An 18,240-nucleotide genomic window follows, 5' to 3' on the forward strand; every position below is an offset into this window, starting at 1 on the left:
TTGTTTGACATCTTGCAAGCCTAAGAGAGGATCTTCTCTTCCATGTCTAGACAGGAAGGAGCCCGGCATATTGGGGTTTCTGTATTAAACTGATACTGGTGTGATTGGCAATGCTAGCGATCTACTTTCTACTTGCAAGATGTCCTTTGAGGGCAGAACATGTGTGTGTAAGGCCTTGAAGACACCAAAAGAAGAAACATGTGGAAGTGAGGGCATTTATCGAATGGGACGCTAGGTTGAGACATGGGATCTCTATAAGTTAGGAAAAGACATGTAGCCTGCTTATGGCTTGACTAAAATACTTAGTCTTTAAAAAGTACTATCAGATGGTTTTTAATCAAACTTTGGAATATTTGCATGGGATGCTTAATTTGTCTCAGAGACCTGACACTGCAAAGTTTGTAGTAGAAACCTGGACAGTGGCTTGTAAGTGTTGTTTTTTGTCTAGATGAATGTTAGTTTTCCTCCCTCTACTAATTTACTCTTCCATTTTACTGAAACATGAAAATTTTTCCTTCTTCTGTGTTTCAAATGCAATATATCTTAGCTTCATACTGCACCCCCACCCAGGCTTCAGTCAGTAAGGTATCTATCTTAATGCAAGTACTTTTACTTTAATCCTGTATGTGCAGCAACTTTGGAAAAGATTTTCTCCTTAATGAAGCTGCTTGAAATAATGGTTATGGGTCCAGAGTACTTATACACTAGGGGAGGGATGAAGTCTGAGCAAATATTTGCATGTAAAATGAACTCAAGATAGCAAGAAAAGAGTAGGTAAACTTGGAATTGGTTTACCATGTTATTGCTACAAGACTGCTTCAGAAACGTCCATAAAAGCATCTGGTAAAAACTTCTAATATTTGTAACAAGTTAATTGGATCTTTTTTTAGCATAACACAGCTTTCATGGAGCAAAACATGCTGTTTTATTTGATGATTTTTAAAAATTAATTTCCTTGCCTTTTTTTTTTGTGGCTCTTCATCATAATTGGATAGTATGCCATAATGGTGATTCCTGCAGACTAATCTCTGAATGTTTCTGCTGACACTTCTGAAGTTATGTTTTTAAAATGCAGCAGGGTGATCATAGGCAGCTTAGTATTTTAAAAAATTAGTTAGGATGACTTGCAAATTAATACTACATGTTTATTTTCTCTCAGAGCTAGTTTGGAGAGCAAATACAAAGATTGATACAATAGCCTGCTTTTCTCTTTGTTGCATATATGCAGATTATCATGCTATGCTAATTGGGTTGCTGTTACTACCTGAAAGCTATTTCAGTAACTTTATATGTTTAGACAATTTTTAAGGCACACTAATTCATATCTTAATAATTTAAATATGTTGGTATCTTGTATTTGCAGTTTTCTCTTTTAAATTCAGTGAGACTTTAATGAGGTGAAGAAATGTTTCTGTAGAGATTTTCCAAGCCATCTCCCTTTTCTGCTTTAGAAAAAAATGGAATGCTCATTTTTTACGTTCTGGTTAGATAGCTCATTTAAATTTCTAATGCAATTTTTTTCTGAACTTCGTCTAACAGAGAAAATAGCCCTGCCACATTTCCTGATACACCCAGCACATTTCAGACAGCTCTGTTTCATCCAACACCCATCCATCCGAAGTCTCAACCTGGTCCTGAAGTTCGACTTTATGATCCTAACACTGGAAAGCTGATCAGGAAAGGCACACAGACGTCTGGGCAGTCAATGTACATCCAGTCTCCAGCTCCTCCCATCACCTTGCCAGTCCACGGTGAACACTCATCCTTCAGGTACCTAAAGCATAGCTAAGAGTCACATTTATCTACGTTTTTAGATTCTGTAGTAAATCTTACTGTCATTATCCCTTCATTTGATCAAATTGTCATTTTTGCTTTACTTATGTTGTTTGCTTTCTAAAAAAAGGAAATGAGCGCAAGTGAATAATCAGCTGAAGTGAAGACAGGATGCTATGATTCCAGATGCTTTTTGTGCCTCACCGAAGTGCAACTGGAAACCTCAAACCAAAGAAATTCAGCGTGTAGTTTTTGTGTATTCTAAAGAATGTTACTCTGACTGATCTCTGAAGTGAGGCAGCTTGATGTTTCTTAGTAGGTCTTAGAATACTGGATTGTTTTTTGTTTATGAAATATACCTGATAGCATTTGGCTCTTGTATATAAAATTTTCCTCTTCACCTAATTCCTTCAAATGGGGCATTAACTTTGTTTTTGAGGCATATCAGAAGTGATGGAAGAGGTGTGTAGCTGACTGAGCATTGTGAAATAAGGCCATATGGCTGAGTGCTTGTTACTAATTCTTAGATCATTAAGTCAAGACAATAATTCAGGAGGAGGAAGAGACAGACTACTCTTGGAAGTACAAAGGTTAGCATCTGGACTTCATCAAAATTCGTGTAAAGCTGCAAAAACACCCCTTGTCTCGTTAGGATGCGTAAAATATCTAGAATTCATCCCCAGTTATCTAAATAAAAGATCTGACTTTCTGGAAGGCTTGTTGATTCCAGTGGTAAAGAAGTATCCAGTTAAAGTCAAAGCTTTTCTTTGTGAAGTGTGATCAGCATTCCCTTGTACAATGTGATCAGAGTATAGCAGTTATTACAAAGCAATTCAGTTTTTAAAAAATGTAAATCACACCTAAAAATGCACACAGTTTTCTACCTTTCTTCTTCCTTCCCTGCCACTTCAGCAGTGTTATCACTTGTAAAGATTTAGGATAGTAGTGTAGCTTATTATGTTTCCACTCTATCTTCATGTTGTTAAATATTTCAACCTGGTTTTTTTCAGTTATTATCTATTTGTAGCCTTTTTCTTATTTCAGCTTTCCTGTTGCTGTCAGCACAGGTTTTTTGAGTTTCTCTTGTTCGTGAAGATGTCCTGTTTTCAGTTCCTTCTTAACTGTGTCTTTTAAAGTCTGTTTTAGTTTACTGTGACGTGGTAAATGAGCGTTAGAAACTTTATATAATCAAGGCACAGCGTGTATCTAGAGAGGAGCTGAAAAGCTTTTGGGTTTTTTGGTCAGTTACTGTGGAAAGGAATTTTTCTAGAAATAAAGCTGGGAAAGTTGTACCTGTATGTAATTGTCACAACATTTGTAAGATGCTTCAGTGTGATGGGTTATGTTGATATTAATGCATCATTGGATGCTTTCAAAAGAATAGGTTTTAATGGTTTCCCTACCTTTGTCAACAACTTGATGAAGAGTTTGTCCACACCTAAGCCTATTTTTCCTAAATGCTGAGGTGCTTCTTGAGTATCTTATTGAAAAGGAGAGAAATGTACTTTAACTGTCCTCTGAGTTTCATAGAGCTTCAGACAGGTTTTGAGGGTAGAGTGAGGCTGTGTCTCCTTTCTACTCCTTTTATTTCACTTCAGTGGTTTTTTTTGTGACTGTCAGTGCTCAGAATTGAGATGTTTTCATCTAAAACTGTGAATGCAATTACTCCGTGCTGCAACTTCACCCCACAACTAAGCAGCTGTAAGAAAAGAGATGAGCATAAGGTCTTACGCTGAGAAAAATTGTTTTCATTCTCATTTCCTGTTGATTTGGTTCTAGCAGTGAAGTTGGTGACCTGTAAGTGCTAATCTCTTAATTGGGGCACATTTCTATTCCCCAGAGCAGTTCTACCTTCTTCTGTTGAGATCCTGAGGAGTGTTTTGGCAAAGTCTAAGAGAAAATCAAGGCAATGTTTAAATACCACAGTGCAGGCAGAGCAGGAAGGCTGTGAACAAGTAACAAAAAGCCAAATAGAAACAGCTTTGCTATGTCTTCTTGAATGAAGAAAAGCTGAGGCAGTAGTGTATGCTTTGTCTTAATGCATACATCAGTGATAACTTTTTTATAAAGCTTCACATCCACTTTAAAATTTGATATAATACTTGTCTTAAGAGAAAACTACATTAGTGCAGCAGTTTACTGGTAGAGGACAATGTATTTTGTGTCCTGACAGACTTAATGTGCTCCCTTGTTCACATTCTACAGAAAGAGGGGAATATTTGTAACTAAACCATTGAATTTAAGCAGAGTCAAAGTTGTTGGCACTCACAGCTGCTTCTGTTGTGGGTGGGTGTAGTCGAAGCCTCCAATAATCCTCTTTGATAGTTTCTCAAATCTTCATCTGATTCTGCATTTCAGATAGTGGGAAACAGAATTGGACTGCTGTGAGTGGAAGCCCTTGGGGACGTGGTAGCTGCACATGGCATAGCAATGGTTCTTGGTCTCTTAGTCTAAGAATAGGTGTCCTTGTGCTTGAGTGAACCTCTTCCTTGCAGGGCTGGTAATTGCAAAGGGCTTCAAGTTATCTGAATACCATTTCATAAGAACTGTTTCAGTTCTCACTGTGTTGGATTTCAACATTTTTGGTTTATTTCTGGGATTCAACTTGAAACATAGTTTAAAATAGGATATAATTAATTTAAATATGTACATGCAATTTGCAGTGAAACTGTCACCAGTGAATTACAGATGGTTCAGTTAATGTAGTCAACATTTCAAGTGACAGGTCTTGCTATTGTGCTCAGCTCTGAGACTTGAGTAGCTTCTTTTTTGTCATGGCTGTTGCAGCCCAAGTGGAAGGGTGACAAAAAGTTTGCAGCTGTAGTAGAAGGGAAGGGAATGCAATGCTGCTCAGGGGCTGCTGGTGGCCAGCAGCTCTTCTCTGTCTGAGAACAGGAGGGATTCCTCTCTAAAAATAACCTGCTTTTCAGAGCTTTGACATGCCTTATGTATTTCAACAATTTGCATTTCATACAGAAGCAATATTCTACAAACATTGCAGTAAACACTAAAGTTGTAACGGGTCATGAGATGTGTAATGTAGTGTTGTTCAAACTAATGCAAAAGCTAATGACAGCTTGGACTAGAATAAAGAAAAAAGTTATACTGCAAGTTACATTTTAGTGAACACTAGTAATACACTAACAGATGAGGCAAGGCTTAAAATATGGGTGTCGTTTACATGTGAGAAGTTAAAAGTGGCACCCTGGTTTAAAATAATGCTAAGATGCACCGAATGCTTGGTTTGAAGAGGTGTGTCAAGATGTTGGTGGCTGAAGCCATACTTGAAGATTTGAATAAATTACTTTAACTTACAACATTTCCTACTTAATGTTATCAATCTTGTTATGATAGCAAAAATATGAAGTGCCAAATTGAACATGTGACTGAAATTTTAGTATTTTTAACACTTTCATGATGATAATGTTATTTTAGCTTTTACCCTGATGTTGTATCAAGGAAAGTGCTTGTTACCTGCACAAATGGTGAATCCACTCTGCACATATATGTCCTTGTGCATGTAAGACTGGCAAGCACCAACCAACCTCTGCAGGGTTGAATATGGTGTTATTTTTTAAGAAGTACTCATGAATCTCATTTGATTAGAAATAAATGCAAATTCCTGCCTTTTTATGTCTTTAATTTTTACTGAACTTTACAAGCAGCTGAAAATGTAAAAGCCTAAAAAATATTTTTAACAAAATAAAAATGTCTTACAAACCTTAAAGACTTTGTTTCACATTGCTTTTGGAATGTTTCATGGGAAGGCCCAGTGTTTCTTATCTAGTAGCAGTGGGAAAATACTGGGAAAAGCAGAAGCCTTTAGAAGCTATTAATACAGTTATTTTACAGTTAATATTTGTATGTAATGTAGTCAAGTATGATCTCACACTCTCTTGTGCAAAAGGAGACGTTCTCGTCAACCATATGATAATGTGTTCTTTAAAAATATGCTTGATTTATTTCTAGTCTTAAGAAAATCTGCTTGGCTGCCCTGCTACATATAACTTCTCTGTAATTCTTGGAATGGTCAAGATTGTCATATTTTTAATAGAGTTGTGTCTATTAAAGTTGTATGTGATGTCTATGGCTTCTTTTTTGCCATTCTCTGTTTTGCTAAGAATGTAAATGGCATCACTGCTTTTCCTGCCTAGGTTACCTATTAAAAAGGCATGGAAATCATAATTTAAAAGAACTTTTTGGAGAATATAGTGGAATTCTGTATTATTTTCATCATCTATCTATGAAAATTACTTTTCGAGAGAATTTAATAGCAAAAGAAAATAGTGTGGTCTTTAAAATAGAAAATGTAGTAGAGGGGAGAAAAAATCACCCAACTCAAAAACTTAGCAGTGGTGAGAAACTCTAGCAAAAAAATAGTTTGATTAGTTCATTTCCACAGCATCCAAATTGTTTTAGCTTCACAAGAAATTCCGCTATACAGAAATAAGAGACCACAAAGGGGCATGTGTCTGCTGTGCTGCTGAGTTGTGCTGTGCTGATGGGGGTCTTCTGCAGCAGATAGTGCAGATCTGGGTAGCATGGCAATGCCTTGGCTCTTTTCCTTCACTGCCTCCCATTCAAAAGAAGAATGCAAATTTCCTGCACATATCAATGGGATCTGAGAAGAGAAGTGTGTATTTGGGAAATAAGAGCTCTCAAAATGAGCAAAATTGACAGGTTTGTGTGGCTTTCAGATTTCATACATTCTGGAATTTTAAGTACTGAGGTAAAAAAACCCTTGATATTTAGATAACCTTCTTAAGAAGTTATCAAGGTCACAAAAGGAGAAACAATTTTGTAGGACCTTACCTATGACTGACTGAATTTGCATAAGTTATTAGTGGCGTTTTTTTGTGGGGGACTCTTGGTCTAAAGCTGTTTCTTGTAAATCCCGGCTTGATGAAAATTAGCCATTCTGCATAGAAACTCTGCTGAGCAGAGACTACACTGTACCCTTTTTCAGTCACGGTCACCCTCAGAAACAGGTTGATGGTCTCTCACCTAGTAGATGCAGCTTGAAACTGCTTGTGATTTCAAATACAGTCACTTTTATACCTGGTTGTGGTAGTCATTCTCCAAATGCAGTCTTATGGTAACATAAATAATTTGTGACTCATGAGCTTTATGACTTTTGAACTGGATTCTGGGTGGTGCTAGGCCGCTATAATTTGTTCCAGGAGGCTAAGTACTAAGACCAGTACTTGTAGCTAATCTGTATTGTATAGTAATTTTAGCTTCTACAAGTCTTTAGTACTTAAGTAATAGTCACAGAAAAATTTACCCAAGGAAGGTAGAAGTCTCCTGCTGTTGTTCTACGTGTAGTCTATCTTTTTATTACTATCATAAAGCAATTCCCATGAAGCTATGATTATTTTATCATTTTAATGAATAATTTGATAATCTTTTTTGTACCTGCATGTTTGAATTAAGTACAGCAATTAACAATGTGATAGAATACAGACTAAAAGAAAAAGCTGTCATATTTCAATAGACTAGCCTAAAAGAAATATTGCCTGGTTTGCATCTTGTCCAGGCTTAGCGTGTGGGAAATGTCTAAAGGTTGACACTGCAGAGGTGCACTTTCTACATGCAGAACTCTTGTCTGTAAGGTTAAGAAATAGAAGGGTATGCTTAGAGACTCAAAATTAAAAGCCTAGCATAGATCAGGAAAAATGCATTAGAACGTAGGCATTGCTTTCAGAATGATAAATGTGTCAAGTGATGGAGAAACTCCATTTGTGCAGGAACATTAATGTGTTTTAAAAGCAACACTTCTACAACTACTGAAGCTCCTGGCAACAAGAAAGGTTTGATGGTTACTTAAAAGAACAGTGCAAAGGCAAGAGAGTGAGTTCCTTGTCAAAGGTAGAATAAAAACTTAAGCTGTCAGACTAAAAATAAAAGCATTAATCGGGAGACTTGACCAACCTGTTGATGAACACAGAGTTTTATTAAGCGAAGTCGTAGATATGGGGCACTCATAAATTGTTTATAGGGTTTTATTTGTAGCTCTGAATCAAGTAAATATTTCTTATGTGAGACCCCTGAATTTTTTCAGAGTTGTTCAGCCACATCAACAGCAGATGTTTGAGGAAGACCTACCAGTAAGTGAAAATGAAGAGCAGCCTGGTCCATCTAAGAGGAAACGCCAGCCAAGTATGTCTGAAACAATGCCCCTGTACACTCTATGTAAAGAGGATTTAGAGAGTATGGATAAAGAGGTGAGCATAACTGATTCTGACAGATTTCTAACATAAGTTTTAACTTCTGTTAAATTATGCATGTGTATGAACTGACCTTGTATGCCACTACAGTAACTTTAAATAAAAGCCCCAGCAGACAAAAGTGTGGTTCAGGCTAAAATGGAGTTCTGTTCTGCAAAGCAGAACAGGTATGTAAGTAGACCTTTAAAGTAGAAATATAGGCTGTTCACGTTTAACGTGTTATCGGAGTTGCTCTGTGGATAGCTTTGCCACGTGTCACTTCAGAGAAGTTTTGCTCTGGGGTTTTTTTACAGTAAATCTCAAAATAATCTGGACAAAAGTCAGTGGTGGGATGGGAGAAGAGAGGTCTGCAGATGTAAAAGGCACAAGCTGTATGGAAGATCAGGGAGACAGACTAGAGCATAGAGCCTCATTATCCATAGACATGTAATTGCAGTGTTGTTAAGTCATAACTATAATTGTTTTACAGATGAAGGGAACTTTCTGTTGCAGAGAGAACTGCACATCTTTCATGCAAAAGCACATTATTGCAATTCATTGTGAACCTCTAGCTGCTCACTTTTTGTTTATAGTTCTATGCGCTTTTTTCAAATGAGCCACCAGCTTACATAATATTAAATGATTCATAGAAGAAAATTACCTATCACTGCACCATGTTTTCATGAATTTATCCTCTGTGACTTCACTATAAAATCTATTGACCCTGGAGCTTGAATGCATCTTCAAGCTTACATAGTTCACTGCGGTGGGGACAGGAACATATAACTTGCCATGTTCTTGTGATTAAACTCATTCCAAGGTTCTAGCTGTAACAGGCTTTGAGTTATCTTCAGGAAATGTAATAAAAGTGTGAGAAAGGAACTGCATCTTTCACCAACAAAAGAAAGATTTTATATATACAGTACAGGGTAAATTCGAGATGGGCTTTTGGAAGAACTTTAAACTGGTATTCTAGGGAAATGTCCGATAACTTTCAACTGCTGTGATGACCTCCTTTGAATTTCAGGTGACTTCAGGCTTTTAACTTTACCTGGTAGCTCTTGGAGTTGACAACTTTTGATTTCTTTTGCTTTTTGTTCTGAAGTGTTTTGCCCATTTGATCTCAAACTTTACCAGAAATAGTATTTCTTCTTGTCATGATACCAGTCCCTGAATCCATCTGTGCCTTCCATCTGTATCATCAGTGATACTTAAAGACAATTGGTATTATGGGTTGCCTTTCTGATTTTATGTACTAACATTTTTTCTAATCATGTGGCTTTTGAAAAATATTAATGAATTGTTGATGCAATGTGTGCACTGAGTCAAAATGAAGTGTGCATGTTATTCAGACTCACTGCATAAAGTATTTATTGTTCTGTTTTTAAAGATACTGTTTGGAAACCTTCTAAAAAGTCTGAATCTTTTGGCACCGTTCATTTAGTGATTGATCGCTCTCTGCTGCTACATTTATGACTAAAGAAATTAAAGCTTTTCTACTTCTCCTACAAATATAAACATCTTAATTTACAGTTATTTGTTTTTAAATTATGCTTTTGCTGAAGCAGCATATTGTGCTTGGAAACTAGACTATGTGAACTTCAGAACAAATGAAGCCCAAATTCCAGTGACTCTTTTTTTTTCATAGTTGACTTAGCTTTGGTTCCAGGAGTATGATTTGAGGTTACAGTTGCTGCCAAAAGTTTTCCCTTCCACCAGTCTCTGTTCCTTGGGCAGCTGAACCAGTAGGGGGGGTATGTTTGGGGCTTGTTTGGTGCAGAAGCAGGGTGGGATTTTCTTGGTATTTTAGCTTCCCCATGTGATTTTATCAAGGATCAAATACTAGGGTTGAGACATGGAGGAAGGGTGCACACAGGATATATGTCAGGGAGTTTGAACTGGATGTGGTAGTCCCAGCAGGTCATTGTCTCCTGGGAGCTGACGGTAAAAGAGAGGCAAAGAAAACTTGGGACTGCTAGCATCACCTTAGTAAAGGTGTTGTGTTCATGTAGAAGGAATGTAACACAAATAATAAAGCAGGATTTTATGGCCTTATATGGGAGTACACTTAGGAAACAGAGATGATGTGTGATAACATACTCTATAAAATATAAAAGTTTCGTGGAGTGTACACAAGAGAGTCTGCTGTCAGGAACATTATCAAATAAAGTGAAAATAAGCTTGATAAGCCTTGCTTGTTGGGACTCAGTTCATTTTGGTCACACTGTGACTGGTTTAACTTCCAGAGAAAGGTGTTTGCCCCCACCTCATTCTTTATCAAAACATGTTAAAGGGTAAGAACCTTTCTGGAATCAGATTGTCACTAAGATATGTGAAATTTCTACTTTTGCTTCATTGGTATCCGTTCAAGTGGCTATGGCAGGCACAAGAACTACAGCTGACTGCAGACTGCCTGGGCAGAGCAAGGGAGTCTGTTCCGGTCACAGCAGTCACTTCTTGCTCCACAACTTGGGTGCTCATACTGAGGCTGTTTGAGTTAGGAGTATGTGTTCCAAGGAGAGGAAAAGCAAGTTCCAGCGGGGCTTTGCTGCAGTGTAAGCCATGCCAGGCTCAACTGCTGTGTCCCTGTCCCAAGCCACTGTTGGTAATCATAGGACCCTATGCCAAGCCAGCTCAGGGAGCTGGTTGGGACAGAAAAGATCCATTTCCAGGTTAATCTTCATCATTTCCAGCTTCCTGAAATAACCCACCATTGCTGCTGCATGAGTGCTAGTGCCAGGAGCAGGCAGAAGATGGGTAGAGCTGGGAATGAGAGTGAAGGCAGCACTGCATTTAACGCTTCAAAACTGCTTTAAATCCTCAGTATTTCTACCGAATTCTCTCACAAAATCAGGTAAGATCAAAAGGAGTCTTTTAGCTTTAGGCACTGGGATTTTTTTTCAATGAAATTAAATAGGAAATGCAAGCATTCATATATACTGTTTCTATGGGTATAAGTAGCAATAAATAACTTGGCAGTTAACATCTAAAGAAAATGTTGCTTTTTCTTTGCAAAAATCTGTGAGAGGCTACACAGCCCCTGGCAATACAGAATTTGCATGTCGTTTATATATGAGAGAGTTTTGTTAGAAGAATCAAAATGAAAGCTGATAAAGATAATTTAATTATGACCTATTCCCAGACTAAATCCCTTTCCTTCCTTAACCTATTTAAAAGTGTGTTTGTCACTTGTACTAGTAAAAAAGCTGTAGCTGTTTGACTGTTCCATTGGGAAGAACTACCATGAATAGGCATCTGTATTAAAATTTGATCTTATGTAGAGTTTTATCTTATTTTTTCAGTTGTAGTTGTGCTATGGATACCAAGTAAATCAAAAGAAATGAATAGCATTTTAGCTATTGGGTTGCAGTTTAAGGTCACTTAGCCTTTTGTATCTTTTTCAGTGCCAAAGATCTGGGAGATCCAATGGTAGCTTCCTTTCCCTCTGACGTGGAGGACTGTTAGAATTTTAGAGAAGTGGAAGCACAAGAGTGTTCAATGTAGTAGAATTGCCATTCAAAGGCAATTGCCAGATCAGAGTAAGTGCATAAGGAATGTATCCCTACTTGGGAAATATGCAGCCTCCTGGTGCTGCTGCCTCACAGTTGAGAGAATGTTTTCCCCCTTTTCTGTACTAGTCCGACACAGGTGCTTTCCAACTGATTGTTGCTGTTTGTCTGTGTTACAGAACGGTAAAGGACAGCAGAATTCAACACTGCCGGTCAAATTAGCTTGTTTATAGTCATTTTTACAGGACTGGATAATTTTTTACTTCTAAATAACTGGTTATCTGCTACATAACATGCAAAAGATCATTCCATAAAAATGCTTTTTATATAGAATTTTATCTAGTATGCTGGAATCTTCACTAAAGAAAAATCTTTAAAGAAATGGTTTCCAAACACTTAAATGCGGTTAACAACTAACTAGAAACCTCTTGTCCATAATAGCTGTTCCAGGATGACTTTTGTTTTCTCAAGATTAGTTCTATCACTTTACAGGAAAGTTACCTACTTTTGCTTTCAGTGTCTGTGTTGGAAAGTAACTGTTGCAGAAGCCTGTCCTGTAGGGAGAAGAAACTGGGCTGTCTGCAGCTCTTCTTTTTCCCCATTTCAGCAGGAATGGACTTGTTCACCTGCAGGAGCCTTTGTTACACACTTTGGGATTGACTGTGTGGCACTGTCATCCTTTGTCAGGGCTAGGTGGAAATTCCTGACCTACCAGTCAGTACAATGTTGTGTGGATCTGCTGTAGCTTACTGAGAAAAAACAGAAAGTGGAATCCAGGCTTCAGATGACTCTTACTTGTTTCCAGAAATAAGATCTATTAGCTAAAGCAAGTTGCGCAAAAGAAGGGGATGACATACGAACCACATGAAGACGTACATGTCTTCATAACTGTTTATCTCAGTACAGGATGCCATGTAGCTCTCATTCCCTGAGGTTACTCAGGGATCATCTTGTGAGCCTATTTCTTCAGAACTGATTGCTAATTCCTTTTCATTAGGGATCATTTTCTGCTAAATTTGTATTCCTAAATTATATTTGGAGAGAACCTATACGATGGGGATAGTATCATGCACAGTTACTTAGTTAAGTTGACCTAATCCTAAGTGTTGTGTCCTGTGTGTTATAAATAAGCAGTTTTACGTACTAATTGCTTCCTGATGGACCTTGACTTTGCTTTTCTGTAAAATGTATTCTTTCTTTGTGGTACCTGTTGCAGACACAAAAGGTGATTTTTAGCCTTGTGCATTGTGCTAACTTCTTTTAAAAATGAGTCAGCTTTATATAAAGATTTTCCCTTTTTTAAGTGTCCCTTTCATAATTAGGTTGACATTCTTGTGTATAGTAAATTACTTAACCAAGAAGTAAGTAAACAAGGTCAAGAGTTTCCATTCCTCTCTTCCTTTTGGCTACAGATTATTCACATCTGTTCCTTTTAGAGCTGTGGCTGTCAGTACAGTTCCCTTATGTTATTTTTCAGGTGCTTTCTAATTCACCAGTCCATGTAAATAGTAGAAATGCATAGTAAGAATCTAAGATGCTCCCTCATAACATGTCAGTGATAAAGGAAAAAGAAAATACCCTGAGCTGAGCTCAAGATCCTGCTCTCAATTGCTCATATCTTGGCTGCTGCTACATCCATGGTAACAGTAGAAGGCAGACAGCCATAGGTTCTCATGTGTGTCAGTACTTCCAGGACCAGTCCTCAACAGATCCCAGTATGGGCTTCACTGATGGGAAGGAAGTTCAAAAGAAACTTCAGTAAGGCAAGAAGATTAAACAAGTTCAGTAAGGCGGGAAGATTTCTGATTGTTTTTCACTACCTCCTCATCCAAGATGGCCTGGAATTACTAACATCCTGGAACAGCTGTGCACACATAGTTTACCAGTTGTATGATGCTTAGGCTTTTGTGTTTGTTACTGTGTTTTGGTCACGGTGTTTGAGAGTAGCATCTGTATCTTGTCAAGTGTCATCATCTCTGCCATCTAAGGTAAAATATTTTCCTAGTTTAAATTCCTCTCAGTTTGGGACTTGGGACAGGGGAAGAGAGGGAGTGAATCTGATACCAGTCCAAGGTCTAGCTTTCCCATCTCTCACTTCAGTGAGTGGAGCTGCAAAGATTCCTACCATCTGGTTGGGATATGTGGTCAGCAGCTGCAAAGTCACCACATTGCAATGGTATGTTCTGTGCACCAGTGCATTTAAGTATACAGATTTTTCTTTAGCGGGAATTGCCTAATGAGCTACTTTTGCATCAGCATAGTTCTGTTGATTTAGAATGTATTCTGCACACTCTTTTCCTTTAACTAAGTTGTAATTTATATGCTATATATAAAGACTGAAATTGCAACATTGTGCTCTTACATAAGGCCACTTATGCTCTTACATTTTGTCACTCTACATTTTGCTTTTATCTAAGCAAATTTATCCCTTAATTTCTGTTTTTTATTTCAAGTTAGTGACTGTACCATGCAGTGAATTAGGAGGGAGTGTTTTTCTCCTTCAAATTGGTGAAAACTATTATCTCAGTAAGTGGTTAGCCTCTTGGTTTGTTAAAAAGTACTAATTTAATGTGGAGGATGTGGTCTCTAGAGCAAATAATAGCTGCCTGGGCTCCCTTGGACAATTAACTTGCGCATTAACAGTTCTTTGAATTTCCACAACTACATTTCGCATACAGATTTTCTTGTTTGACACCTTAGCATGTACTATGTCATAAACTGATCAGATGCTAAATTTGGTTAGCTTCTTATAAATTGTACCTCTTTTTGAAGCTAAAAGAATGAGCGTGTGTGTACACTTGCTGTTATTAGTGATTGTCATTGAGGCACCTTGGTCCTTGTAAGTGATGAGGTCTTGCTTGGCAGTTATTAGACAGCTTTCACTCTAAGTGAACTTGTAAAAACATTTGAAGTAACTATTAGTGAAAGTACACATACTGAGAAGTAGGAAAGGTAAACATGCTGCTCTTCATCAAGACAGTAGGAGACTGTATGAAAAGGATTTGCCAAAGTATCTTGTGATATAAGCAGGCCTGAGGAGACTCAGATTGGGTGGTCTCAGTCCATTGGTGCTTCCTGGTGCTGTTTCCTTACTGACAGCCCTATTGTCACCTTCCTTCACATGGTGACTCTCACATCCCATCTGGCCCCCATGCTCTGGATGGCTTTTTGTTTTCACTGTGGAGTGCTTATTACCAAATGGCTTTACCCAGCAAGACTAAATGTGTTGCTTGCTTTCTTTCCATGGGAGATGAGTTTTCTGGAGAGAAATGGTGAGGGTGCAATGCTAGGAGTCAGGTTGCTGGTTTGTCTTCATGAAGGACTTACTGGGGTGATGGCTGGCTGGTGCACCAAGAAATACAATGTGTTTTTTTTAAAGGACATAGCTTAAAGTGGTTATATAAGAAGGAAAGTATTTTTACTGCTTCTCCCCTATTTTAGGATTTTGACATTCACCCTTCTCTAGTATGGTTAAATAATAGAGAAGTAATTGAGCATTAGTGTATTATAATGTTACAGCAATTATTTCACCTGTATCTCATCTGATTAGTAGAGAAAACTGAGTGAAGTTTTCCAATACTATTTTTAATAGCTTGGCGATGAGAATCAGCAGGATAGAATTAAGATAATGATACAGTGCATTGGAGAGGGGAAAGATGAGCACTTAAAAGAAGCTGGCCATCAGTAGTTTGCTTCTGCCTTTGTTTGTTTTGCTTTGAAGAATTCAGTTTCCTCTGAAAAAATGGAAACTGTTTTAAAAAGCAGCTATGCTTTTCTTGCTTTTCTCTTTTGTTTTTTAGTTACAGAAGACATGAACTTTTTTTTTAATCAGTATTGGTCATGCTTAAATTGTAAATCATCCTGACCAGAAACAGTGACAGTCTGATTGTTACTCGCCTAATAGAAGGAGCACCAAAATACATGTAGTGTAGATAAAGCTAGTGAGATTCAAATGGATTATCAAAATGTGAAACATATATTTTCCTATTTTTTTGGTCTGATATTTCTCTGCAGACCATTAGTTAATGCACTAATTGCATAGAGCTGGTTGTCTGCTCGTTTTTGTTTTTTAAGAGGGCATCATGGTTCAAGCTTTTTAGAAGTGTTTGGAAAGAGGCTTTTTTAATGTAATACCATGTTTTACAAGGAGACAACTCATTACCAAAATAGGAAAAGGATTTTTATCAAAGTTGGTATTATCTCAAGTAGACAATCAGTTGTGGATCATTTCTGTTTTTCTGCACAGGTTGCATAGTAAATACTATTTAAGCACGGTTTTTGATGTACTTGGATGCCTTATTTTCATTTTAGAGGGTTTTTTTTGTAATTTGTATGTCATAAGGATATATGGGAAACATACTGTAACCTTTTGGCATTCAGATGACACATGGTATAAATATCTGCATTTTGTAGATAAAAATGGAGACTACCTATATATGTAAGAATTAGTTTGATAGCAGTCATGACAAGTTGTTAATTAAAATAAGATATAAGACTTTTGAGCAAAATGAACATGATCAATCAAGTTCTTGGCTGGTCAGGCTTTTTAGAAAAAAATAAAAAACATTTCACAGAATCATAAAATAAGCTGAGTGGGAAGGACTCGCAAGGATCATCGAGTCCAACTCCTGGTCCTGTGCAGTGCTATCACAGAGTCACACCATGTGCCCAAGAGCATTGTCCAAATGCTCCTTGAACTCTGTCAGGCTGGAGCTGTGACCACTTCCCTGGGGGAGCCTATTCCAGTGCCCAGCCACCCTCTGGGTGAAAAACCTTTTTCTAGTATCCAACCTAAACCTCCCCTGGTGCAGCTTCAGGCCATTCCCTCTTTTTTATTGAAACTTCACTTATATTGTGCCTAATTATTTTAACAGGTACTTTAATCATAAGTGCAAATATTTGTGCTACAATAGTTGTTGGTAATGGGCTGCAGCAAGTGGACATCAACTAAAGAAGCAGCCATGCTTATTTCAACACTTACTTCTTTTTGAGGAATCTGATAAAACTCAATCAGATTGATAGATTGTCAGTAGAAAAAAAGGGAAATCCAGGCAAAACTTAGTTAGTCCAAGATTGGTCTGATTTACTTGTCAGCAAAGATGCTTCTGCCATCTTACATAGTTTTCATACTTTCCTGATTCAGTCAATAGTTGATTCAGATCCTCTGCCATTCTCCCAAAGGTGTTCACAAAATTGTTTCATTGTAAAGTTGGGTTTTTAGAAGAGTAGCTTCTTTTTCCATGTAGCTGACATTCTGCTAAGCATAGAGTAAAAATTATGCACATAAGGATAAATCCTGAGCTCTGTGATACTGCAGATATGAACAATTTCTGGCTTGTAAATTGTGTCTGATTTTATAGCAAATGTGTTATTCTAATGTTACTCCATGTGAAATGGAAAATAGTTCTATAAAGCTTCCACCTCTGGAATGTATATACAAGGTTTTGGTTATTCTATAGGGGAGAAGGCTTTCCCATACAGTCTGTGGAGGTTTTTCAAAGGACTCTGGTAGTACATGGTCTCTGCATCCTTATCTGGCTGGCTTTAGTAAAGAGAAGCTGAAAGCATTTTTCAGCTGTTTGTTTACTCACCAAAAATGGGGCAAAACCTCTTTAAATAGAGTTCAGTAACCTTATTTTAACATATACGTCTACTTCCATATGCTAAATGAAATGCAGCTAGGCTGTCAACACTAATTGGCCACAGTTAAAAATGAGTTGCCTGAGCCATGTTAAACGATTTGCAAGCTGATCCCTAACATAATTGTGAGCAGCTGCATACAGGGCCTGATTGAGCCTCATCACGAGTCTAACATTTTTTTAAATTTAAATTTGAGCTATTACTCTCCGTGAGTGATATTTAAAGGTGTCTGCTCAAGTCCCAGTCTAAGTCTGAATTGTTTTTCCATAACTATTTCTTTTGTTTTATCAAGATCTTCTGATACTTGTATTTCAACATACAAAGAAATATAGATATGCAATATAGCATAATGTGTGTTAAGTGCTATGAAGAATCTTTGCAAACATTTGCATAATGCTAGTCTGCTAGCAAACTTAATTTGTGGTTGGAATTCTGGGACAATAAAAATGCAAGTCCATTTTGGTGACACAAAGGCCGGGTTATTTCTACATACAGCATTGAAGGACAGTTTAGTTTATACCATTATTTTTTAATCAGCTGATCTTGAACAGTTATCATAAGCTGATTTATTGTTAAATTTACTTATGCATAATTGCAATTGCTCACTTCAGAGACATTTTCAAGGGAAAACATCTCTGCTTTGGTAGTCTTCGTTCTTGTCAGGTGCCAGCTTCAGGCACACTGAATACAGCCAATCAACTCTGCCTCTGTGTGATAGTCCTTCAGCTCTGAGTGTTCTAGCTCCTGTGTCAGCACCACTATTTCCATTCCATGTACAACTTTAATAGAGGTTAGGAAAAGCCGCAGAGCTAGAGCCCCCTGCTGATGTACAAGATTCTCTGCTGCAATGAGTCACAAAATTAATAATTCCCCAATGGCTGTGCTGTGGTAACTTTTCATGCCTACAGTAGTGGCATTAATTTTAGATCTTGTGAGAACATCATTGTTACTCTGTATTGTTACAGGGTTTGTATATGAGCTTGCACTTTCTAATTGCCAGGGGTCACAGTCATCTCTGGACAATATTCCCTGTCACTCCTTGTAGCAAATATGATGATACTGCTTTCTCTGAGATTAACACAGACAGCTGCCTATCCTAGATATTTCAATGC

The 18,240-nt window shown here is 37.6% G+C and overlaps 1 protein-coding gene across 2 annotated transcripts in view; it reads left to right on the forward strand.

Moving 5' to 3' along the window:
• The window catches only part of CTDP1 (CTD phosphatase subunit 1), a 102,343-nt gene that overhangs the window by 37,506 nt on the left and 46,597 nt on the right, over positions 1-18,240 (forward strand). For both annotated transcript variants that reach the window (XM_032101858.1, XM_032101869.1), the window contains exons 10-11: positions 1,540-1,770; positions 7,835-7,997. In XM_032101858.1, the coding sequence (XP_031957749.1) occupies positions 1,540-1,770; positions 7,835-7,997 (394 nt within the window). The remainder of the gene's footprint in view (positions 1-1,539; positions 1,771-7,834; positions 7,998-18,240) is intronic.

The sequence above is a fragment of the Corvus moneduloides genome, chromosome 1 (genome assembly GCF_009650955.1).
Source record: "Corvus moneduloides isolate bCorMon1 chromosome 1, bCorMon1.pri, whole genome shotgun sequence".
Lineage (NCBI taxonomy): Eukaryota > Metazoa > Chordata > Aves > Passeriformes > Corvidae > Corvus > Corvus moneduloides.